At 45.0% G+C, this 25,793-nt stretch overlaps 1 protein-coding gene across 1 annotated transcript; it reads right to left on the bottom strand.

Annotated features, from left to right (window-relative positions):
• Positions 1-250: 250 nt before the first annotated feature.
• Positions 251-22,289, bottom strand: Pdia4 (protein disulfide isomerase family A member 4). The gene is made up of 10 exons (XM_038318763.1): positions 21,984-22,289; positions 15,488-15,659; positions 13,134-13,339; positions 10,100-10,238; positions 7,095-7,300; positions 6,821-6,979; positions 5,398-5,549; positions 3,201-3,357; positions 2,344-2,577; positions 251-1,010 (listed from the first exon to the last, which is right to left on the bottom strand). The coding sequence occupies exons 1-10, from the start codon at positions 22,069-22,071 to the stop codon at positions 595-597; spliced, it is 1,929 nt and encodes a 642-aa protein (XP_038174691.1). The 5' UTR covers positions 22,072-22,289; the 3' UTR covers positions 251-594.
• Between the last annotated feature and the right edge of the window lie 3,504 nt (positions 22,290-25,793).

Raw genomic sequence — 25,793 nt, 5'->3', positions numbered from 1 at the left:
TCTAAGTCTGTGCTTGACCTCATTTTCTTTTAATGGCGGGACTGGTCTAAGAAACCAGTGGTGGTCATCCTCTGTCACCAGCATGTCTCTCCACCAAAGACGCTGCTTCAGCCTGGACAGGTGCTGGTAAGGGGGGGGCACCCTCACTTGGCTCATTAACAGGAAGAAATAAAAAACCAAACATTCTAATGGTTACCCATTTTTAAGCTAAAAGTTGTTTGAACAAGAAAATAAAAAGCAAACAACACGATTTGGCAAAGACTTTTTAAACTTTAAATTAAAAAATTCTCACACAGAAGATCCAAAACTTATTTGAGGAAATACTAAAGTAAAATGTTAAAAACCAAGCAAACCAATGAAACCAAACCAATCACACCCCAAATGACAAAAATAGATGTATCCTCCAAAAAAATGTGGTCTAAGCTATCAAGTCGTTCCTGGCTGTTCAGTATTCAGAGCATGAGGTGGCACAACAAAGCATTAAAAAAGAAAGAAGTCAGGATACTGCCATTCCATTGCTGGTTCATTTGCTTGGTGGCCAGTGCTGTCCACTACAGTGTCTGGTCCCTCCACCTTCTGCAGACCACCAGGCCTTTAAAGTTCTTCCTTGGTCCTGCTCTTCTTTGTGGCATGTTCATCTATAAACTTGCTCAGATGCTCCAGATCTCTGTCTCCACCCTCAAACTTAATTGGGTTCTTTTTATCCCCACCGGGGGCAAAATAGATGGTGGGGAAGCCTTCCACCTTATATCGGTCATTGGTGATGTCATTGGCAGTAGCGTCCATCTTGGCGATGACCAAGTCCTTCTGGCCCTTGTATTTCTTGCCTAGGTTAGTGTAGATGGGCTCCAGCTGCTTGCAGTGCCCACACCAGGGTGCATAGAATTCAATGAGGACATCCTTTTTGGGGTCCATCACGATGGCATCAAAGGTCTTTCCCACCACCACCTTAACTGGTCCCTTGTTGTTCTTGGGTACTGGCTGTGATTTGATGACTGGCTTCAGTTTTCCTGCCAAATACAAAAAGAGGTGTCAGTACTTAAAGGCCATAGACTCTGGTACTCTATCTGAACCAGGCACTGAGGCACCCTGGTTCAGTGGCTATCACAAGTTATCAGCCCCACTCTCAGGGAAGGGGCCTTGGCCTCTAAAGCCTTCCTCAACAATGGGCAAGGCTCTGATAAAAGAGTCTTCTACTCTCCCAGTCCCTGCAAAGCCCTGTGTAACAGGGACGCTGCCCAACGAAGAGAGCTACGGACAGCCCTGCAGGGGCAAGACCAACTTTGTGATGTCAAAAACGAGCATCCAAACTGGGCAAGAGTTGTGGTATGCTACCACATGGCCAGCATTGAGAAGCAGGTGCTTTGCTCAGTCATGATCAATAAAGATTATGTATGCTTAGGATTTTAGATCAAGTGTTCCTCATGCCTAAAAAGCCTGTTTCAAAGACCTTTGAAAAGTTTTTCAAGACACACTAGCCCCTTCCCTAATAAAACCAAAACCAAGCCAGGCGGCTCCACCTTTAGTGCCAGCACTCAGGAGGCAGGGGCAGGTGGATCTCTGAGTTCAAGGCCAGCCTGGTCTCCAGAATGAGTTCTAGGACAGTGAGGGTTACACAGAGAAACCCTCAAAAACCAAACCAAACCCAAAACAGCCAACCCAAAAGCAAAGGGAAAAGGAAGCACAAGGCACACATAACTGCAGTACTAGCATTTGGGAGGCTGAGGCTGAAGAATCTTAAGTCTGAGGCCAGCCTGAGATATGATGAGATCCCATCTCAAAAAGCTACTGAATAAGCCCTTACCCGGCTTTTGCCTTCAAAGTAAATTATGGGAAAACATTTTGCCAAAATGGGAAAACAAAACTAAACCCCCAGAATGCTCCAAAGTAACATTTAAGTTGTCTTGGTGCCTCAGAGCCTGGGCAGCACACCGGCCCTTCTCCAGGTAATTAAGTCAGAGAATGAGTTGTATTGGACTTAGAAGCAGGGAGAGGAGGGGAGTGGCAGAGGTCCTACCGGGTCTTTTTCTGTGGGTGGTTACGGAGAGGTCATTAGGCATTTTCCTCTATCACTTGCCACCCTATTCTTTATCTTTTTCTTGGGGGGCTGGGAGGGTGGGCAGGGTCCTTTGCTGCCATAGAAGCTTCAGGATTGTCCTGTCTATCTCCCAGTGCTGGGTTACAGGCATACATGGCCACACACACCTTTTACATTCCTCCTGCTCCCACGCAAGCACCTACTGACCCATTGCCACACCCCTTGCACACTGCAAGATGCCAGACATTCCTTAGACCACACAGATTCTGTGTTGTGTCCAAAGGGAGATTTGGAGCCCGACACACCTTTTTTAAAGGCTGTGACAAACTCCCGGAGAGTGTCTGAATCAAACTCCTCTGGCTCCATGGCAAACTTCTTCCCACTCTCATCTAGGATGGCTGCATTGACGTCCTCTCCACTCTCGCTGAGCCCCAGGTCCTTCACCTCTGTGGCATAGTCTTCCTCGTCAGCAATGGCAAAGGTGTACTCAGGGAAGTCCTTGGCCACCTCCAGGACTTTGTTACGCCAAAACTGAGTAGCTGAAACGGACAAAGGTTGTGAACCAAGTGGCTGAGCAGAGTAATTGTCCTGCCCTGGACTGTGAGATTTAAGTTCTGTTACTTACATTCTCTGACAAGGCACAGGTTCCAGATATACCTCAGCTGGACAGAAAAGAATTCTGGTAAAGCCACACTGTGTGAGCAGGTGGCCTCAGGGTGGAAACCCAACTAAGTCCCTGCAGAGCTGGCGGGACACAACACTGTCTGGCTCGGCACCAGGGCTGCAGTATCACCTCTAAGAAGGTACTAGGCTTGACTCTTTTAAAAATCTATTTTCTTTGTTGTTGTTTTATTTAACTTTTATTACATTTATTTTGTGGGCATGTGTGTGAATATACACATGCATCTAGGTCCTGAGGATTGACTCAGGTCCTCAGTCTTGGTAGTGAATGTTTTACCTGTGAGTCATCTCTCTAGGCCTAGGTTTGACTCTTAACTTCCCTTTTGCTATAACAGGAAGGAAAGGGGTATTATAAGGCTCAGAACTGAAAATTCCCACACTACAATAAAATACATCCACACCACTAACTTTAAGAGCCCTAGAACAAGATTTCTAAAAGTGTTAGCCCCCATCCCAGAAAGGCCTTCATAGGGAGTCTCACCAGTTCTGTAATCAAAGCTGAAATCCACACTGTAGTATACAACCACCAGGGGGCGCTTGGTGTACCGCTTGGCATCATTAGAGGTTTTTCGATGGCCCACCAGGGGCAAGGAGTGCTTCACCACATATTCTTTAATGGCTGACGCCTCTGTGGAGCCCTGTTTCAAGGAGGACACAGGTAAGAGAAAGTTCAACAAAAGAGGAACTTTAGCTACTATGCCTTTAGTCACTGTCAAGCAGAGATGTTTTGAAGGGTGCAGAATAGGAGGATCTACCACCATCCAGTCACACTGGAGTAACCCCCAGAGTCACCACTGAAAGACCACTTCTTTAGACTTGAACTCAAGCCAGTGAAAAAGCGCTTGAGGGTCTTAAACAGTAAGTACACAGGACCAACCCGTGCATGGCTTTTCACATTCACTTCACAGAGCTCCACTAGAGACCTGAGATAACACTCCAGCTTGTGGCCAGGCAAAGCTATGCAGTTGGCCACAAGTCACGACACCGTTAACCCTCAGATTTTACTAGAGAGAGCAATGCAGCCGCAAATTAGAATTTAGAGTCCGACAAAGCTACACAGTTGGTGGGCTGCTCAACCACTGAGACCATCTCTTCTCTGAGGAGTGTGTTCTGAGGGTTTAGCACAGTCAGAAAGAAATGGCTGTATGTAACTAGGCTCAACAACGTAGCCCTTTAACACTGGCACCCAAGGTTCTCTGGGTGAGACATCCAACAAGTTTGCATGGCACCTTGACACGTATCAGAGTGGGAGTTATCAAGGGGACACAGAATACAGGTAGTTGTCTTGAAGACTGGAGGTCCCTAGGGCTCATACTTAGATGCCCTGGAGGCTGCACAGGGTCCAGGTGGCAAAGGACACACTAAGTCTGAGACAAGGCTCACCTAGGGCGCAAACTCAAGAGCAGGGCAGCAATGATGGGCTGTGGACAGGATGACAGGGACCTTAACCTTGTAACTTTTCTGGGGTAAGGATCCCTTCAAGAACGTACTGATCTAGAAACTACAGGGAAACCCTGTCTCGAAAAACCAAAAAAAAAAAAAAAAAAAAAAAAAAAGAACGTACTGAACCGCCTATAGTCCCTGCACTTGGGAGGCAGAAGCAGATGGATCTACATGAATTCAAAGCCAGCCTGGTCTACACAGTGGGTCCCAGGACAGCCAGATATACATAGTGAGACCTGGTTAGGGGGGCGGGGAGTGGGCTAATGTACCAAGGTGACTCTTGACAAGCCTTTGGGTGTAAACTACTATTCTTTCCTTATGTCTCTCTCATTACCTGCACTTAAATCTATATTAAAGCCTTTCCTTGATGGATGTAGAGGCACACACCTTTAGTTCCAGCACTCAAAGAGCAGAGGCAGGTAGATCTCAGTGAGTTTGAGGCCAACCTGGTGGTCTACAGAACTAGTTCCAGGACAGCCAGAGCTGTTATACAGAGAAACTTGTCTCAAAAAACCAAATCAAACAAATCCATCTCCTTTTAAAATAGTCTTCAACTTTGCCTTAAAGTCTCAAAAAACAATAAAAAACTGATTAACTCTTTCTCGGGAACATACACACCTGTCCAGAGCCCCAGTTAGAATCCTTCTTTGGTCACATGGTCTGTGACTAAATATGAAAGCAACAAGATCTGAAGAAGTGGTGGCAAATGCTCTGAGTCTAGGCAGGAAAAGGGTCCTAAGCCGTGGATGGCAGAGGACGCAATGGTATGCAGAGCATGAGAAGAATGAAAGGGAGGAATGAGGGCCAAATACACAGGACACTGTGGTCTTTCTGGGGATGTGCCGTGGGTTGAGGCAAAGTCCCCCATAGGACTCATATATTTGAATGCTCGGTCATCAGGGAGTGGCACTACTTGAGAAGGATTAGAAGGTGTGACCCTATTGGATAAAGTTATTGGGGGTGGGCTTTTCCAAAGCCCATGACAGGCCCAGTCAGTCTCTGTCTCTCTCTCTGTCTCTGTCTCTGTCTCTCTCTGCCTATTGAACAGGATGTAGCTCAACTGATCCAACACTTTCTTTTTTAAGAGTTGCATTGGTCATGGTGTCTCTTCACAGCAATGAAACAGGGACTAAGACAGGCACACTCCACATTTCAGTCCAGATGCCTGTGCTTGTAGAGTGCCCAGGGGCTAGCATAGCATAGGACGCTCCCATCCCTGAAGAGCTCTCACTCACCTGAACATCCATCACATTGCTCCTGGGCTCATACTTCGACTGGAATTTCTCAGGCTGCATCAACACCAACTTCCCCATGGAGACTTTTAAGACCTTAGCTATTTCAGTGCTGAAAGTGTGGTGAAATTTGTAATCTTCTCTCAAGGCGTTAGCTGACAAATTAACAAAATATAGTAAATTGTTAAATAGTAGGTTTATGAGCCTTACTGGCCAGGCATGGGCCCGAGGGATATGATTGCCACTATAAATTCTGAATGGACAATATCCAGTGTTTATGCACACAAAGAAGCCTATTTTTAAAACTCAGCACAGATGTAATATCTAAATCTTCTCTTAGAATTTTTCAGAAATACATAATCAGGATCGCAGAAATTTAGAATTTTGTTAGGGCAAATGTCACCTTCCATTGATGCCAAGTAGCAAACTGGCCCTCAGGATGACAGTTCCTCACAGAGGACATGCAAGCACCATGTATGCCAGTGACCTCACACAGAAGTTTCAAGTACTCATCCCGACATTAGGGATTCTGCATTTGCCCCAAGCCCTGGCTAGGCTGGACTTTCCCTGGGTAAGTTTCTTCCTGATTAGTCAAGAACAGTCAACTAACCTATTAGGATCAAAGAAACATGACTTCAACTAAGCTCCACTCTGAAGTCTTGACAAAACACCAGACCAAGTTGGGCATAATGGTGCACACCTTTAATCCCGGCACCTGGGAAGCAGAGGCAGGCAGATCTGAGTTTGAGGTCAGCCTGGTCTACATAATGCATTTCAGGATACCCAGAGCTACACAGAGAGGTTCTGCCTCTAAAGAAACAAATAAATCACCAGCCTGAATTTGAAGTATGGGCAATTGTTGATGTAGCACAGAGAAATCAGCATGAGGTGATGGGGTATGCTAGGAGCACACTTAAGTAATGAAGCAGACTCTGCTTCATGAGGTGTCAAGGGGGAACTAAAAACCTACAGACACTGGGCTGACTGAGTGAATCTAGGGCCATGGTTTTAATAACTGGCAAGAGGCCGGACTTGAACCCAGGTCAGGTGCTGCTACAAGGTCAGAGCTGTTCTTTCTCACAGAGGGACTCAGAAGAGGAGGAGGGCAGACAGGGTGAATGTGATTGTGTGGGATGGAGGAGATGGTTCTGCTGGCCTTCTGCATTTAGCGTGTGCTTAACAATCTATCAACTATGACAGCCATAGGGACCTGACCTACAGCCCAGCCGGAGGCTGGAGAGCTTACTTCCCACAGGTACTACCCCGATTCTTCCACCAAACCATTTGCTACACTTACTCTTCCTGTGATGCTGCAATCTGAGTCCAGGACCTCTTACCCCACCACTGTGCTGATTTTATGCAAAACAGCCTTACATCCCCAAAGCCTCAGGAGTATAGCAGGGCATGTTGTTTTGTCAGTACTTACCAGCATCCTGATACTGCAGGTAGGCTGGGTCACTGTCTCCCTGAAAGACCCCAATGATGACTACATCATCTCCATCCTTCAGGAACTCCTGGACCTGCTTCAGGGTCAGAATCTCCTTTGAGGGAGGCCCAGATTGCTCAATCATGTAGTCAACAATTCCTAGGAGCAGAGCACATGTCTGAGGAAGGGTCTTGCAGCTGACCACATCCTCTAGCTCCCAGCTGTATAAAGCAAGTTCCCGTTCCACACAGTATGAAGAAGGTAGCAGCCATACCATATTTCTCTCGTGGCCCATTGTAGTCAAAAGGCCTTCCTTTCCGGAAAATTTTCAAAGTGGGGTAGCCAGAGACATCAAACCGCTTAGCCAGGTCGGTCTGTTCAGTAGCATCAACTTTGGCTAAGGGAATTGGGGGAGAGCGCTTGCTGAGCTCCTTGGCAGCCTTCTCATATTCAGGGGCAAGTTTCTTGCAGTGGCCACACCTGCCAAAAGGAAGTCAATTCCATTAGGGACTTGTCCCAGCATGATGAGATGACAGACCAATCTCATGTTCCCAAGCAACTCAATTACACCCACCAACTCTTGGAATGCCTCCTAAGTAGGAGTGCCACGACAGGTCCCAAAGTAAGTGCCTTTTGTTTATTTGTTTATGCCTGAGACAGGGTTTGTCTCTATAGCCTTGGCTGTCCAGGAACTTGCTCTGTAAACCAGGTTGGGCTCAGAGATCTGCCTGCCTCTGCCTCCTGAGTGCTGGGATTGGGATTAACGTCGTGTACCACCACCGTGTGGCTAGCCAGGTTTTTGTAACATGAGCTTCCTGTCATGGCATCCACATGCTAGAGGCCCATGCATGAGTAGACAGAAGCACAACAAACCGTGGCACAAGGTAACACAAGGGAAAAGTCAAGAAAGTCAATGTCCTTCCTAAGGAGGGAGAGGATTTTCTTGGATGGAAACTGGAGGCTGCCAATGATGTAAGTAAAGAACAACTTCGTTGACACCTATTGCTTTCTTGGCCTTTATGTAACATCAAGTGTAGACAAGGCAACAGGATGTGAACAAAGGTACAGAGAATTAAGTGTGACAAATTCTTAGCCTACACATCAACCAGAGCAGGAGATAACCAGAGGCACTTGCAATTAAGATTATTATAGTTAACAGACTGGCCAAGGCCAGAGTAGTAGTCGAGCACATGCCTAGCTGACTGGCACCCAGGGTTTAACCTTTAGTAGCGTGCATACCACCAAACAAAATATAAATAAATAAAATAGACAGTCTACACCATAAGATCTGATGACTCTTATCTGCCCCAGATGTTCTTTGGTCCTCCCAGCTAACATTAACACTGTCTTGTCTAACTCCTTAGGAAACTCAATTAATTAAAGGGTGTATCCTACAACATGTAAACTATCTATAAGGAAAGGATAGCTCTCCTCTTAGGTGCTATAAGCTTATGAGGTACTCAATGAGCTTCCCAGATTCAGGGTCTAATATATATAGCTCCCGAGTGGTCATTACGGTGGTTTGAATAAAATGTACCCTAGAGTCTTGGGCAATTGAATGGTTGGTCCCTAGTTGGTGGTGCTGTTTGGGGAAGCTTAGGAGCTGTGACCTTGTTGGAGGAATTGAAGAGGGTTTTCAGAGTTAAAAAGACTCTCTCTGCTTCATTCTTATGGTTCAAGATGGGGGTCCTCAGCTTTCCACACCTGCTGCCCTGTCTCCACTCTGCCATCATATGGCCTCTTATCTCTCTGGAACCGTAAGTCCACTTAAACCCCTTCTATATGCAGTCTTTGTCAGGGTGTTTCCTCACAGCACAGGATAGGAGCTAGTACAGACACAAACCGGGACGGTAAGGGACCCGCTAGTACAATGTCATGGCCCACCAGGCCAGGTCCCTTCCACAGCAATAGGTACTTGCATCTCTCCCGCACTGAAGCAGGGTTACAAAGGTGCCATGGGCTTATCTGCTCCCCCAATACACTAGTTTGTTTCCTTCCTTCTCCCTTTTTGTCACCCCTTTGTGTTGTCACTTCATCTGTACAAACAACAATGAAGAGATATAGTGGGTTTGCTACAGAATCCAGAAACCCTTAAGTGTGGGCTCACACAGACACTGCCTGTAGCCAGGATACCCTCCCCTTTTGCTGTGCATTAGCCAGTCTCTACCTCTGGATTCTAGACCCACAGCTTCTTTTTCTTGCAGACACTCTGGGGCCTTATCCATGTAGACACTTGCGGAACTCTTTCAATGCCTTCCGCTCACATGCAGAATTCATAATTTAGTCTCTATTCTAGTCTGCATGGCCCATCATGTAGTCAGACTTTCCTTTGGGCCACCAGCTCACAAATAACGACATGGAGACTTAACACTAATTATGAAAGCTTGGCCTTAGCTTAGGCTTTTTTCCAACTAACTCTTATAACTTAAACTGTCTCTTTTAATCCACATTCTGCCACATGGCTTGGTTACTTCTGTTCTGTACCATATGTCCGATTTCTTCAGAGTCTCTGACGAAATTGCACCTAGATTCCTCTTCCCAGTTTCTCTCTCTGCTCAGAAGTCCCACTATTCTCTTCTACCCAGCTACTGGCCATTTAGCTCTTTATTTATCAGAAGGCGCCTTAGGCAGACACACAAAATCTTTACAGTGTAAACAAACATTCTGCAACACCATCCTGAAAAATGCTAAGCCTGCTCAAATATCAGAACTCCTGGCTAAGGGAGGAAGAACTCACCAAGATAAATGGGGCTACAGGCCATTTCTTGGAGGGGGGGGTCAGGAGCCCCCAGGGTCACATTCATTTCCTAAGTCTTTCCTCAGCCAGGTGTGGTAACATATGCCTGAGTTCCAGAACTCAGAGGTTTGAGGCAGGAGAATTGTTCCAAGTTGGGAGGCCAGCCGGGACTACTTAGCAAACCAAAAGGCAGGCTTGAAAACTGGCTCAGCTGGTAAAAGCACTTGTCACATAAGGCTGACAACGTGAGTTCAATTCCCCAGAACAAAGGTGGAGGGAGAACACTTATCCCACAAAGCTGTCCTCTTCCTACCACATCCATGCTGTGACACATGTACCTGCGTGTGCACACACACACCCACGTGCCCGTAAGCTAACGAAGTTTAAAATGAGCATTTCCTTCCTTCTCAACCCACTCCCATCACTTCCCCTATAACCACCACATTTCCAGACTGCTGGTTGTGGTCTGCAACTCTTCCCCAATGCTTAGAGGGTGATGAACACTCACTATCTTAATATCACAAACCTGACTGCCAACGTACCATGGAGCATAGAACTCCACCAGAATGATGTCTGCGTTATTCACAACATCGTCAAAGTTATCTTGAGTCAATGAAAGCGTGACTTCGGGTGGAGGTGTCCAGTCGGGCTGGGAAACTTCTCTGACTTTGGCAACAATTTCTAAAAAATTAAACAGCAGAAACAAATGAGACTGAATGTGTTGCCACCCAAGCTAGCCGGTCCTTTACCTCACCCCACAAGCTGGGGAGAGGGGGAGAGAGTGCCAGAATTCACAAAGATAGAAGATGTGTGACTTGTTAAACTGATCTTTAATCAGAGCCTTCTCAGAATTTGGGATGACAGTCAAGTCAGAAGGTCTCGTTTCCAATACACCATTTCCGCTGTCATTGGTGACTGTAGCCTTCTCTTGGTGGTATGCAATCTACTTTAGTGAGTGATTTCCTATTTCCAGACTGAACTAACTGCAGGAAAACTCCAGCTGGGTTCTGTCAAGAATAATGTGGTGGTCTGAAGGAGAACAGCCCCAGTAGGATCCTCTGTTTGAATGCTTGGTCTCTAGTTAGTGGAACTGTTTGAGAAGGATTCGGAGGAGTGGCTTATTGGAGGAGCTGTCACTGGGGGTGGGCTCTGCGGTTTCAAAGGCCCACACCAGGCTCAGTCTCACTCTCTGCCTATGGATCAGGGTATAGCTCTCAGCAACTGCTCCAGTGCCTGCCTGCATGCAACCACACTCCCAAATGGACTAAGCCTCTGAAACAGCAAGTGAGTGTCCAATTAAATGCTTTCTTTCCTAAGAGTTGGCTTGGTCACAGTTTCTCTTCACAGCAATACAACAGTAACTAAGACTAATTACTTGCAACATTCCTGCAACACATATATACTATGTATGTGTTCAACCATGTATATAGCACAAGCATCACAGACATCATGAAACATGGGCAAAAAAAAAAAAAAAAAAAAAAAAATCTAGAAAAATTCAAAAGAAAAGCAGAAGCTCCTACCACTCAGGCAGCAGCAAAACCACCTAGACAGTAATTATAGATGCATGCCTATGGGTTGGGGAGATAGATGGCTTAGCAGCTGAGGCACTTGCCACCAAGCCTGAAGACCTGAGATCAACCCTCAGGACCCAGATGGCAGGAGAGAATCAACCTCTACAAGCTGTCCTCCATATGTCTCCATATGTATACTGTGGCATGCCCATAGTCATCACACATGCAGATAAATAAATGCAACAAAAATTTTAGTTAAAAATATAGGTAAGATAAATATCTATTTGTAAGTTCATTTCTCAAAAGTCAACAGCCGAAGTGGAAATTCTTAAAATAAAGAGGCCAGATAGATAAGTGGTGCACGCCTTTAATCTCAGCACTCAGGAAGCAGAGGCAGGTGGATCTCTATGAGTTTAAGGCCAACCTGATCTACAGAGTGAGTTTCAGGACAGGCAGAACTACATAGTGAGATCCTGTCTCAAAAAAAAAACCAAAATAAATAAATGAAAAGGTCAAAGCTGAGGAGGTAGACCAAGTGGTAAAATGTTTGTTTACCATGTAAGTTACTCTGGGTTTGATTCCCAGCACAAGAAAAAAATCCAAATATAAATATAAATAAATAAGTAAGTGATTCTTAGGACCAAGAGCTGTAAACTGCCCTCTTTACTACAGATAGCACCAAGCGCCAAGAAGACCACTGCTGCCAAAGGGCGGACTTCAAGCTGAAGGTGACCCGAGACACATCTCCATAGGTTAATACACAAACCGCCTGTTCCTGCCTACACCCAGAGCCCTGAGCCAGTTTACCAGGGAACACTCAAATATTAAAATTTACTCATGGCCACTGGGATGAGAAGTCCAGCCCAACACATGCAGCTCTAAAGGCTCCAAAACGGGCCAGAAAGTTCTGGCTTAGAGCTGGGTGCAGCTCTCCACACACAAGTGCCTCTTTCTCTTCTTCCTTTTTTTCACATACGGATGTATGGCCAAATGAGTATGGGTACCTATGCACACCAAAGACTTAAGCTGAAGCTGCCTGCCTTCCTCAACCGCTTTCCACTTCAAGTATTAAGGCAGGGTTTCTTACTGAACCCAAGCTCAATAATTCTGGGTAGTCTAGCTAGGCCAGAGGGGGGGGGGCTTTCTTACCTCCCAAATACTAGGATTTCAGGTGGCTGTCACTTATCTGCTTTTATTTGAATTCTGGGGATCGAAACTCCAGTCTTGCAAGTACTTTATCCACTGAGCCATCTCCCCAGCCTCCCTACTGTTAAACAAACACACTGTCTTCAACTCGTTTGGGGGCTAAATTCCTTTGTACTAGTATGACTAAGATGTATTTGATAAGTAAAAACAGAGATACAGAATGGTGTATAAGATACCCTAACAGTTGTGTAAAAATGAGAAAAATTATTCTTATATATACACAAACACACTTGCTTTTTTTTTGGGGGGGGGAGGGATAATATTGCAGACTACAGAAGAAATTTACTAAACCAAACCTTTTCTTTGAAGGAAGTTCAATCACCCAGGATCAGGATGTAAAGACTTTACTTTAATCAAACACTTCACACCATAAGGCTAATAAACATTACCTAATCATAAGACAAACACACTGCCATCAGTGGAAAAGCCATGTTTCTGTAGCAGAAATGAAGCTAGGCATGGCGGCTTATACTTACAATACAAATGTTCCAAAGACTCGGGCAGAAGGATTGCCACAAGTTGAAGACTCCCAGCTTAAATTAAAGAGATCTTGTCTCAAAACAAAAACAAAACAAACATGGAAGGGGTTATGTGTTTATTTCGTGGCTATAAAGATCTAGACCCTAATTAATATTCTTTCTAGTACCCTATGTTGGGAATGAGAAACTCAGTAGCATCCGACGTATGTATTTAATGGATGAACGGGGGCATGCATGTCCTTGGCCAAAGGCAATCATGCATGTGTGTGTGAATGCACTGTGTCTTCTTTAAGTGTGTGTATGGGTGTGTGGAGTCCAGAGGTCGCTTTGAGTGGTACTAGGTACCATTCCCCAGCAGCTCATGTTCTGGTGCTCACCTTCCTGGGTCCTGGAGCCCTCATAGTCAACAGCCTGTCCCTTCTTCAGGATCTTGATGGTGGGATAACCACTCACATCAAATCTACTTGCCAACATGGATGCTGAGGTTGCATCAATCTTAGCAACAGCAATGGGAGGGTCATTATCCTTCAAAGTGCTGGCGATTTTCTCATATTCTGGAGCAAACTGTTTGCAATGTCCACACCTAAGAAATTTAAGGAAGAAGAAAAAGAATTACCCATATCCACAGAGATGGAAATTCAACAAGACATTTTTAAAAAGGCAGCTTTATAAAAAGACTTGTAGTTGAGACATACCACACACACAACAAATAAGGAAGGCCACAGGAGCTGTGAATTCTAGCTTTAGCCTTGGGCAAATACTTCCAACCCTAAACCTACATGATTGCTCTCATTTATTTATACTTGACCCTCAAGTCCAAAAGAGCCACATTCACAGAACGGATCAAAATTAAACGACAGCTGTAGATATAGCTTACGTGGTAGGGTGCTTGTCTTGTGTACAAGGCCTCACATGTGCTCTCCAGCACAGCAAAAAAACTTTAGGTTCTGTGATGATTTTGACTTTCTTATCATTATTCCCCAAGAATACAAGAGCAGTGTAACTATTTAAGTAACAAATTGAGCTAAATAACAATCCAGAAATGATTTAAAGACTATGAGAAGGTGTATACAAGTTATATGTAATACCATGGCATTTTATGAAATGGGTTTAAGCACTGATGTATTCTGTTGCTTGCAGGGACAGGGGAAGCTGGATCAATATGCATATCTGCCTCGAAGTTTGGCTCAGTGACTTTCTTTATAGGGTCTATGAGATTAAGTTCCTCACACAGGAAGTCTTTTACACTCAATCAGAATACTCAGTGGAATTTTCCAGATGCTTCCTGACTTACAAGGACATCAGCAGTGTGTTAATACGCAAAAGGTTACTGTTATTTGAAAATGAACTACCAGGCAGGAGTGATAGTTCAGTGGTAAAGAGCACTAGTTGCTCTTCCAGAGGTCCTGAGTTCAATTCCCAGACCCACAACTGTTTGTCACTGTAGCCCTGTGGGATCTGTTACCCTCTTCTGGTGTGCAGAGGTACATGCAGATACATAAAATAAATCTTAAATCATTTTTTTTAATGAACTAGTAGATTGGAAGAACAGCTCAGCGGTAAGCACTTGCCCAACACGTTCAAGGCCTTGAGTTTAATTCCCAGAACCACCAAAATAAAGTTGCTAAAAATGAACTAATAAGCACCTTTTTATGCAGGGTGGCCAAGATGGCTCATTGAGTAAAAGAACTTGTTGTGCAAGCCTAATGATCTGAGTCAAATTCTCAGATCCCAAAATAGGTGAAAACTGACCCCCAAAAGATGTGCTAACTGCTACACACACACTTTATGGCACATGTATACCACACTCTCATGCATTTTGTAATAATAAATATGATAAAATATTTTAAGGTTTTGTTTTAAGATTTACTTATTTTTATTTGCATTGATGTTTAGCTGCATTTATGCCTGTGTGAGGACGCCAGATCCCCTGGAACCTGAGTTACAGACAGACAGTTGTGAGCTCCATGTGGATGCTGGGAATTGAACCCAGGTTCCAGCGCTCTTAATTGGTGAGCCCCCTTGCTTTAATTTCTAATACATAAAATGATAAACATGACCCACACAAAAAGCTCTTTGGAGTCCTCAATCAAGACTATTAAGAGCTCTTGCAATAAAAAAAAAAGCACAAAAGTAACTTATCCATAAAACAAAAATACAACTTCAGAACTGCTAAAAGGCTTTTATCTCGCTTATCAGAAGGGAAACGGAGCACGGGAGGAAGAGAACAGCAGGGCTCTGAGATGCACAGCAGCACAGCAGAGAGGGAGGAAGATGAGTTTCCACAGTCTAAAACATTAGGTAAAACAGGAAAAGAATCTGTATTTGTTTTCCCAAAGTTCTGTACAAAAGAACAAAAATAAAAACAATAAAATAACCCCATGGTCAACAGCTTGCATCTGGGGCTGCCTTTGCCAGCCTGTTTAGAAACTGAGACCAGCACTCTGTGGTGTGGGCTGGTAGGGGCTACTCCCTGTGGAGCTGTGGGCGGCACAGCAGGTGGTCACCTGCCACCACTATGATCCGAGCTCTATCCCCTGACCACACTGGAGGGGAATGACTCCTGCAAGCTGTCCTTCCATCTACAAGCACGCCTGGCACACATCCAAAATAAAATTGTCTCAAAAACAAACAGAAACATAATAATAAAGTATTAGAGAAAAGGCAAGAGCCGGGCTCTTGCAGCCGGCCCAGGTGAGGGAGGCAGTGCAGGGGCAGAGCTGGCGCTTACCATGGCGCGTAGAACTCCAGGAGCACTGTGTCTCTGTCAGCCACAAAGTTATCAAAGTTTGCATCATTTAAGACCAAAACACCATTTTCTTCCTTGACTTCCAAGTCATCTTCCTCCTCTTCATCTTCCTCCTCCTCTTCATCCTCAATGGCATTTTCTGTATCTGAAGCATCTGACCAGAGAAGACCCATGCTAGTTAGGAAACTCATGCCAGAAGCTCCAACTCTCCAAACAAGTCATAGGGGCTGCATATCCTTACTCAAGAAATTCTGTTCCACACCTGCCTACTTACAGCTACCACAGGTTCCATGCAGGGTGCCCCAGGACACAGATGTAGGATCGGCATGCCATGGGCTCAACGTCTACTGTACCGCTCATTTCCAGGACCGCAATAAACTTTCCCCAGTGACATTTACCTGCCTGTTCCCGTCAACATGCAGACACCCAGGATTCACTCTATGGTATGTACCTAAGTTCTACTTCTGAAAAAGCTGTGTCATTTTACCTCGTATTCTTCAAAAACAGCCCGCAAGTCTGATCTTTCAAGAGAAAGCCAAAGAGAAAGACAGACATATCATGTTTTTCTTAGAAAACCAGCTCTGAGTAATAGAGAAGAAGAGACATTGAGACAATGACAACTTTATAGACTATGGAAGCAATGTCCATTAAATAGACACCCAAAGGGGCTTGTTCCTGTAGACCAGGATGACCTCAAACTCCAAGATCCACCTGCCTCTGCCTCCCAAGAGCTGGGATGAAAGGCGCGCGTCACCACCACCACCAGGCTGTGCTGTTAACTTTTAAGTTGCTGTTCTTTCCAAACTGCAGATACAAGAAAGCATGGAACACCGGTTCCTATTAACTAGTTTCCACGCTGACTGTAATGGCAGTAAACAGATCTACGTGCAGCAAGCACGATTCCTTTCACCCTGAAGCGGAATGCATCAAAGGGCCAATTATTTTTTCAGAAGTTCAGTCAAAAACATCGCTAGTTATTGTTTGGGACCGTGCGTGCACTCACGGCCTGAGACCTGATCCTAGGATTGGGACCCCTGAGACTTTTGGAGTGTATTAAGTAGTCCAATGTTGGCTCTGTAATAGTGGGTACAAGAAGACCCTGTGTCACACCCACACACCCATCACACTACCCCTTCCACAGCTCTGAAGCTCTGGGGTTATGGGGTCAGCTTTGATCACTATCAATAAATTTACCAACCTATAAAATAATTACAAACTCTCCCTCCATTTCGTCTCTATTAGTCACATTTTACTCACTTGTCCCCCAACTCCACATGCCCTTTCCTGCCATTTAGGCCTGCATTCTTCCTTGGTCAGAGGTAAGAGAAGGAGCTGTAAAACACCTATTTTCAGAGTGGAAACCAAGCTGGCTTATGTGTCTCCTGCCCATTGCGTCCTCCTTCTGGGCACTATCAAACCAGGTATTAAAGACAGGGAAGAATCAAGGGGGACAGGCTCTCAGGGGCTCTCAGGTATGCAGGAAGAGCAGAGCAGAGGATATGGGTCCCCAACTGAGTCTGACGTTTGACAGCACAAAAGTAACTGTTTACTGCATGGCTGCACGGTACATGTTTTTTAGACAACTCCCTCAATAAGTTTTGTTTCCAGAATGCTAAGGGCTGGGGAAAGGGGAAGCACATACATTGTAGTGATGGGCTGTGGGCGGGCTTCCCGCCACCCGGCTAGCTTATACCCCGAAATAACATCACACAAACTGTATTCTTTTAAACACTGCCTGGCTCATTAGTTTCTGCCTCTTACTCACATCTTGACTAACCCATATCTAATAATCTATGTAACACCACGAGCGGTGTCTTACCCAGAAAGATTCAGCATGTCTGACCTGGTGGCTGGCTTCATCGCATCTCTCTTCCTGAGGAGAGGCACGGCAGTCTCTCTCACTTAGGAGAGGCGTGGCATCTGACTGAGCCATCTACCTCACTTCCTTCTTCCTGTTCTGTCTACTCCACCCACCTAAGGGCTGGCCAAGGCAGTTTCTTTATTAAAACAGAAGACCCTCCCACATTAATACATGCCAAATAAAATACAACAATCCTCTGCTCTACGGTAGTCAGAAAATAGTGCCTGGTCTACCAAAATGTTTGTCTGAAAGAATTAGGATTAAGCCATAAATCACACCTCACTGATATTAATGAAAGCCAAGCAGTAACTAAGCCCTGCTGTTCCAGAAGGGCTGGTGATCTGAGCTCATTTCCTTACACTCACATCATGCTGAATACACTTCCAACTGTGAATACAATCCATACCATATGTACTGGTGTTCCTGAATCACAGCGACCAATCCTTTGGGACCCTCGATATTTACCACTAAGTCCACCAAGCTCAGTGTTGCTGATACTTTGAGAGCTCTGCCTACTAGAACCTAAGAGGGAAAGCACTTACTGGCCAATGCTAGGACTTCACATAAGCTACAAATGGCCCACTAGTCACAGTGGCAAACTGAATACTTCCCACTCCCTAAATGATCTGCTGGGATCAAGGATGCATTTGCAGCTTCTCTGCTTCAACAGGATGCCTGGTGGGCACCTCAGCTGTGCATTCAGGAGGCTGGAGAAGTGAAGTGGGGCTGTGGTTAAGCATATTCATTCTGGCTGCAGGCTGCTTGTTCTAGTCTAGGACTAGAGAGAAAGCCTTAGGGAATTTAGTCCACTGTTCAAGCTAGGAGAGGAAGGGGATCGTGACAGTCTACCACCAGTTACAGGAAGACTTATGTGCACAGTGAAAATACCCAGCCAGGGTAAAGGTATCTGTGGCGGCAGCGGCACACGCCTCTAACCCCAGTACTTAGCAGGCAGAGGCAGGCTGATCTCCGAGTGTGAGGTCAGTCTGGCCTACAGAGAGAGTTCCAGGAGTTACATAGAAAAACCCTGTCTCAAAAAGCCAAAATAAATAAATATGTTAAAAAGAAGAAAAAAAAAACCAGAATTAAGAAAAGAAAAAAAAATACTTAAAACATATCTGCATGCTTGTTACCTCAGATTAATTTTCTAAAAGTAGGACCTAGCACTTATTTTTATTTTTAAAGATTTAATTTTGAAATTAAAATTTTAAAATTGCGTATGTGCATATGAGTGCAGGTAACCAGAGGCTCTGTCCTGTAGCTGGAGTTACTAGTGTTTGTGAGCTACTTAACGTTGGCTGAGGGGAATCAAACCCAGGTCCTTTGGAGGAGCAGAACACACTCTTGATCGCTGAGCCGTTGCTCCAGCCCTCAGAGTGGATTAAAAAAAGAAGAAAGAAAAGAGAAGAAGAAAAGGTAGTACGAAGCCTTCTTTTTCTGAGACAGACTTTCTATGTGGCCCAAGCTGCCTTAACTCCAAGGGACTTTTGCCTATGCTCAGCACAAAGTGGGTTCTCATCTCCTTATTTTTTTATTTATTTATTTTTTTTTGTTTTGTTTTTCGAGACAGGGTTTCCCTGTAGTTTCTAGAGCCTGTCCTGGAGCTAGCTCTTGTAGACCAGGCTGGCCTCGAACTCAGAGATCCGCCTGCCTCTGCCTCCCGAGTGCTGGGATTAAAGGCGTGCGCCACCACCGCCCGGCCTCTCATCTCCTTATTAAACATGCCAGAGGTCTGGTGGTTAGAAGCACTGGGTACTCTTCTGGAATGCCTAAGGATTCAATTCCCAGCAACTACATGGCGGCTCACACCTGTCTTTAAGTCCAGTTCCAGGGATCCAGCTCCCTCTTCTGGTCTCTGCAGGCACTATACACACATGGTGCACAGAGACACAGCTAGGCAAAGCACCCAAACACATAAAATTTAAAAGATGAATAGCCAGGTAGTGGTGGTGCACACCTTTAATCCTAACACTTGGGAGGAAAAGGCAGGTGGATCTCCGTGAGTCTGAGGCCAGCCTGCTCTAAAAAGCGAGGTCCAGAACATCCAGAACTGTGACACAGAGAAACTCAGTCTGGGGTGGGGCAGCAAGCAAGCAAATAAATAAATAAATGATTTTGAGAGTTGGACAGTTTAGTGTTCAAAAGCACCCCATGTTTCCAATCCTGCTCCAATTCAGAAGACTGAAAGGTTGATTACTCTGCAATTTGAGAAGAGAGCTAGCTCCATTAGTCCTTTTGTTGTTTTGCCGTGATAGAGATCAAACTCGGGGCCTTGCATATTTGAAGTTGGTGCCATACCACTCAATCACATCTTCAGCCAATAGTTTTTAAAACCCTGTCTACCAGAAACCAACACATTCCTACAAGCTAACCATCCCACACCTTACTGTATAGATTACTTCTCACTAGGCTTCACATTTTTCCCCCCTTAGAGAATCTCATGTATCCCAGGCTCTCTTTGAACTTCATCTGCAACAGAAGATGGCCTTGAACTGATTTCTGTCTCCAGCTCTGGGATGCTGAGATTACAAGCATATGCCACCACGGTTAGTTTAAGTGGTACTATTCATGTAGGACACTCTCAACTCAAGCAGTCTATGAATTCAGCCACACCCCCAGATTGGATTTCCCTTTTAAAGTCTGACATTCTACCCTAGATGATATATCCAAAACTTCCCAGCGCCTTCTGAAAGGATGCAGTCTTTTTTGGCATGAAGCAAACCCCACATCCCCCTTCACATTACTTGGCCATCAGGGTACGGCTGGCCACTCCTCGAAGGTAGGGAATCAGAACTGTAGCTCCTGCCTACCACAGCGGGACAAACTGCTGGTAACACTGCACCCCTGACCAGGCCAGGCCCTGCAGTTACTTACTGTAAGGATGCCCCCACTTCTTCAGTGGTCCACACAACCCCACCTTGCCAAGGGGGAGCTACTATCAGCTGGACAAACAATCTTTAGGCCAACATCAAACGGTAAACAGTGAACAAGGACAAGAAAGGTAACTGGTAATCAATCACTACAGAGGATACTGAGTATGAACCAAGCTCCAGTGAGTGAGACTGAACGCTCTCTCTCCCTTTGCAGTGCTGGGGATGGAATCCAAGGCCTTGTACACGTTAGGTAAGTGATATATTACTGAACCACATCGCCAGCCCTACCAAACCTAAGGACCTAGCCCAGGAGGACTGTCCTTGGTGCAGACACCCCAGGGATTCCTGGGTTCACCCAGAGCAAACTGTTTCCCAAAGACTGCACTGGTGACCCAAAAGATATAACACTGGCTAGTCTAAACAGCCTTTGAAATCTACCCACCCAGGCCTCTCAAGATTTAACAATATATGGCATTTTAACCCCAGCACTTGGAGGCAGAAGCAGACAGATCTCCTAAGCTCAAGGTCAGTCTTGAGCTCCAAACTATGAGACCCTGTTGCAAACAAACAAAAATCACCCTAAAACAGACCACTGTCTCAAAAACCAAGTGGTTTTTTTTTCAGTTATTTTCTAAAGTTATCCACCAAATCACACTAATCCTCAAACTTTCATTTGCACTCCCCCACCCAAGTCTATTCTACCATGAAAAGCGAAAAATTTGTTTAAACTGCAGTCTGCCCTCTTCCCGTTAGGCCATATTTTGGGTCTCTATAAGAAAGGAGCACTCGGCTGATCTGGATAAACTACCAAGATATACTTGTTGGCAGGTCAGATATTTGGCTTCCCCCAAAGCAGTCTTTCCACTTCTACTCTTTGCCTGAGCAAAACTCATGAATCAATGATCTACACGGATCTTACTCAACCTAAGAGTATAAAGTTCACATTCACCCCCCCCCCACAAATCTCAGAAAATGGGGTTTGTTTATACTAGAATAAACCCAACAAGTAACAAGCTAGTGGTTAGAAGGGTAAGGGAAAGGTGTAGATCAAATCTGTTCTCCAGGAACAGCGATTTTAACTAGTACTTCCTAATTTCAAAGTCCTCGTGTTTTCGGCTAGATGATTTCGAAGAAAAGGTGGGGGCATAACGTCTATGAGTTACATACACTGTTCCTACTAGAGTACATGTATCATCTGTCAGACTCGACTCTCAAAACCCAGTGCAACTACCGGCAAATAGGCGCTGAATAAAATGAAGACGGAATGGTAGCTCCCGTTTCCATGAAAGACGAAAACAAAGCCTGCGTTACTTCCAAATCCCACTTTTTGAAGTAGGTGCCCGATGTCCGCGACTGCTTCTTACAGGTCCTACTAGCGGCTTCCCCGCCTCCGTTCTGTTCCTAAAACCGGTTTTGGAAACAACGTCTGACCTTCCCTCCACGGAAATTACTCTCTAGGAATTTTTACTCACCAGGGCAGAGGGGAAAATCTCAGCAGTGATGGTGAAGAGGCCAGTTGCAAATCAGGCACTCTGCACATCCCTCCACGTCTGAGTCTCGAGTAGGAATTCATGAGGCCCAAGATCCTTGACTGAGTACCGCACTGAAACTCCAGCAAGTTCGCTGCGCCCGAGCCACTAATTTCTCAGGGGTGTGTGTAAGTGAGGCACCCTGTCAGGCCCCTGCAAGGTTTGCAACCCACGCTACGTGCTCCCAGACAGCTCCGGCCCGCCCACCCGCTCACCTTCGTGCGCGTCTTCAGCGCTCGCCGCAGCCAGCAGCTGTGTCAACGCCAAGAGCAGGACCACCAGCCAGGCTTTCCGGAGCTTCATGGTGGGGTGCGGAGCGAGGCCTGCAGGCACCGGCCACCGCCAAGCTCTTACCGACCTCCCGAGAGACGCCGGAGCGCAGCGAAACCTCCAGGAAGTCCAGCCCGGCGATTGGCTAGGGGCGAGGAAGCCACAGGCGGGCCAATCCCCGCTCGAATCGGGACGAGAGCCGAGGCGCCCCGCCCACGCCGACACCTCCCAGTCGCCTAAGCCTGTGCGTCGGCGCGCCGGCTGCTCGGCGTTTAAAACTCGGAGCCCTAGCATGAGGTGCCCCCTTCTGATTGGCTGCGCCGCGACCACCAATCACCGGCTGCCACTCGGTTTGCCCGGAGCGCACAGGCCTAGAAAGAGTGCTGGGGGGAGGGGGGGGGGAGAACAAAGGCGGCTAGCCCTGCCCACGGGGCGGGGCCTGGGCACTCCTAGGGGAGGGATTGGCTGAAGGCCCGCACCCTTTGGCCGAGCTAGGCAGGAAGAACACGTGTAACACAGAGGAGTGGTGAGGCTCGGACTTTCTAGGGTCCCGCCCGCCCTTGTCCGGGAAGACTGGAAGCTGAAGTGGACAGAGCTACTCTTTTGAAAAATAAAAAAGAGAGAGAGATTGGGGATTCTGCCTCTGCTCCCATGTTCTTGGGCTTCTTGGCTCTTCTGTTTGGGCATATAAAAGCTTGAATTTCTTTTCTGGATGTTAGGTTTGGAGGGAAGGAGTACAGAGCTGGATGTGGTGACCCACGCCTGTGGAGGCAGAGACTCATGATTTCTAGTGAGATCTTTTCTCAAAAAGAGAGAGAGAGAGAGAGAGAGAGAGGGAGAGGGAGAGGGAGAGGGAGGGAGGGAGGAAGGGAGGGAGGGAGGGAGCAGTCTAGGATTTCTTTTTAAAGAATTAAATAACCAACCTAGTGGGTTAGATCTAGCGATAACAGTGACTGTTCTGGACAGGAAACTAGGTTTGCATACCAGGAAAGAAAAGAAAGCCTGTGCTGATATTAGTGTTAACACCTGTGGATTAATAGATCTGACCTGTGATAACACGAGATGACAACAGTTTCTTGTATTTCTAAAGAACTCAATGATGGCTCCAGTTTTGTCTTTTTTTTTTTTTTAATTCTGATGTATTTCTTTTCAGTAGAAAGAGAAATAAATGAAGCTGGGCAGTGGTGGTGCACGCCTTTAATCCCATAATCCCAGCACTCAGGAGGCAGAGGCAGGCGGATCTCTGTGAGTTTGACGCCACCCTGGTCTACAAGAGCTAGTTCCAGGACAGGCTCCAAAGCTACAGCAAAAACCCTGTCTCCTGTCTCGAAAAAAAAAAAAAAAAAAGAAGGAGAAATAAATGAAGCCTGAAGAAATTGATTTAGCCCAGGAATTCAAGACCAAACTGGGCAAGATTAAGTAATACCTTGTCTCAAAACAAAATAAAAAAACAGATATACATACAACCCAACACAAAACAAATCTAATCTTCATTTTTTAAGATTTCATTTTTTTACTTTTAGATTTACTTTATGCATAAGTGTGTTTTGCCTGCATGTGCACCATGTGGATGTGCATTCCTGGTGTCTGTCAATGTCAGAAAGGTCATCGGATTTCCTGAGGTAAAAGTATGGGTGCTATGCGCTGAATTTGAATCATCTCTCCAGCCCCTCACTTTTATTTCATGTGTATGTATATATTGCATGTATGTCTATGTTCTACTTACATGCCTGGTGCCGGAGGAGGCCTGCAGAAGGTTTTAGAACTCCCATAACTGTAGTTACAAATGGTTATGAGCCATCATAAGGGTGCTGCAAATCAAACTGAGGTCTTCTGGAAGAACAGCTGAGCCATCGCTCCAGCCCCTCACTTTTATTTTTAAATGATGTGTTATGTAGGTGTTGGGTGTGTGCATGAGCGCAGGTGCCTGCACAGGTCAGAAGAGTGCATTGGATCATTCCCCTACGGCTGGAGTTAGGTACTGTGAACCATCTAACGTGGGTGTTAGAAACTGAACTCAGATCATTTGCAAGAGCAGTAAGTGGTCTAACCATTGGGCCATCTCTTCCGCCCCAGGTTTTTGTTGTTTTCTGTTTTGGTTTTGGTTTTTGACAAGCTCTCACAACATAGCCATGGCTGGCTTTGAATTTGCTATTTAGACCAGGAAGAAACTAGAACTCAGAGAAATTAGCTAACCTCTGCCTTCCCAGGGTTGGGATTAAAGGGTGGGCCACGAGGCCTGTCCCTGCTTTTTTTTTTTTTTAATTTCTACACTTGTAACATACTATCACTTAATGGAAGCTAGCTTTTTCTTGACATTCCCACTTAGAATTGTAATTACAGACTAAAATACACTCTGGGACCTACCCTCAGAACTAGCTGCTTAGAAGCTGTCTATACCTACTATATACTTTTTCTTCATACTCAGAAAATAATATTTCAGTAGATGCTATTTTAACTGTGTTTCCCTAAGCTGAGTACTGACTGCCTTTGATGTCATAGGGCAAGGTTCACAATTAGGTATGTCCAGCTACTTATCACACAGGGTTGACATATCTGATTTTTTTTTCTGCAGAGGGTTGCTCTTGATAAGCTATTTCTAAATTTGTAAAAATGAAGAATTGGCTCAGTCATTTCCTTTTTATGCCTAGGGTACAGGCCACTGATTTTTAAAATCTCATCAGTTGAATTAAACCTTAAGTTTTGTTTTTAATGGTGCTGGGGACCAATCCAAGTCCTCATGTGTGTGTACTACCATTGAGCCATAATCTCAGCCTTTAAGAAGATTAAACTACTTAAATTTCACTGTTATTACATGCTAGAGTAGTCTAAGATTTTGGCATTGCTCCAAGTCTGCTCTGGAGTCAGATCGCATGACACTGGATTTAGACTCTATACTTATTTCCTCATTTAATATCTACTAAAAACCTGTGTGCCAAGTAGTTTTCAGTGTACGATATAGTATATATTTTGTAATAGTTTATGCTATTTGAGGATGCATTTTAAAGGTCAGACTCCTGGATTGGGGAGATGGTTCAGCAGATAAAAGTGCTCAAGTCTGATGACCTCAGTTTGGATCCCAAACTCAAGCAAAAACTGCACACAGCGCTGGAGAGATGACCCAGTGGTGTGGTTAAGAGTATGTACCAGGAGCTGAATTCCAGTCCAGCACTCAAACCAGGTGGTTCACCACCTGGAACTCTCCATGAGTCTGGCCTCTCAGTGCACAAGCACTTAGTTAAATATGTATATGGATACATACGCATAATTAAATAATTTAAAAATAAATTTTAAAATAATTTAAAAATAAATAAAATAAAATAATTTAAAAATAAAAATAAAGGGGGCTGGAGAGATGGCTCAGTGGTTAAGAGCATTCCATAGGTCCTGAATTCAATTCCCAGAAACCACATGGTGGCTCACAACCATCTGTAATGAGGTCTGGTGCCCTCTTCTGGCCTGCAGGCATACACACAGACAGAATATTGTGTACTAAATAAATAAATAAATAAATAAACAAAAAAACACAAGTAAATAAATGAAAAAAGAATAAATCAGAAAAAAGCTACACAACTTGCAATTAAAAAAAACAAAAAAATCAAAATTAAATTTAAAAATAATTTTAAAATGAATAAAATAAAAATAAAAATAATTTAAAATTAAAAATAAATTCAATTTAAAAATAATTTTAAAAAATGCTGGACACCTTGGCACATGTCTGTAATTCCAGCATTTCCATTGTGAGGTTCAAGGCA

This window comes from Arvicola amphibius, chromosome 2, assembly GCF_903992535.2.
Source record: "Arvicola amphibius chromosome 2, mArvAmp1.2, whole genome shotgun sequence".
NCBI lineage: Eukaryota > Metazoa > Chordata > Mammalia > Rodentia > Cricetidae > Arvicola > Arvicola amphibius.
This window is presented reverse-complemented; position numbering and strand designations above follow the sequence as displayed.

What these genes read in the sequence shown, in the direction of transcription:
- Pdia4 (XM_038318763.1), bottom strand. Translation starts at nt 22,071, where the DNA reads ATGAAGCTCCGGAAAGCCTGGCTGGTGGTCCTGCTCTTGGCGTTGACA. An exon ending in TGGGCCACGAGAGAAATATG is followed by an intron (nt 6,980 to 7,094) that starts GTATGGCTGCTA and finishes CTCTGCTCCTAG; the next exon opens with GAATTGTTGACTACATGATT. An exon ending in CCTGCAGTATCAGGATGCTG is followed by an intron (nt 5,550 to 6,820) that starts GTAAGTACTGAC and finishes TTAATTTGTCAG; the next exon opens with CTAACGCCTTGAGAGAAGAT.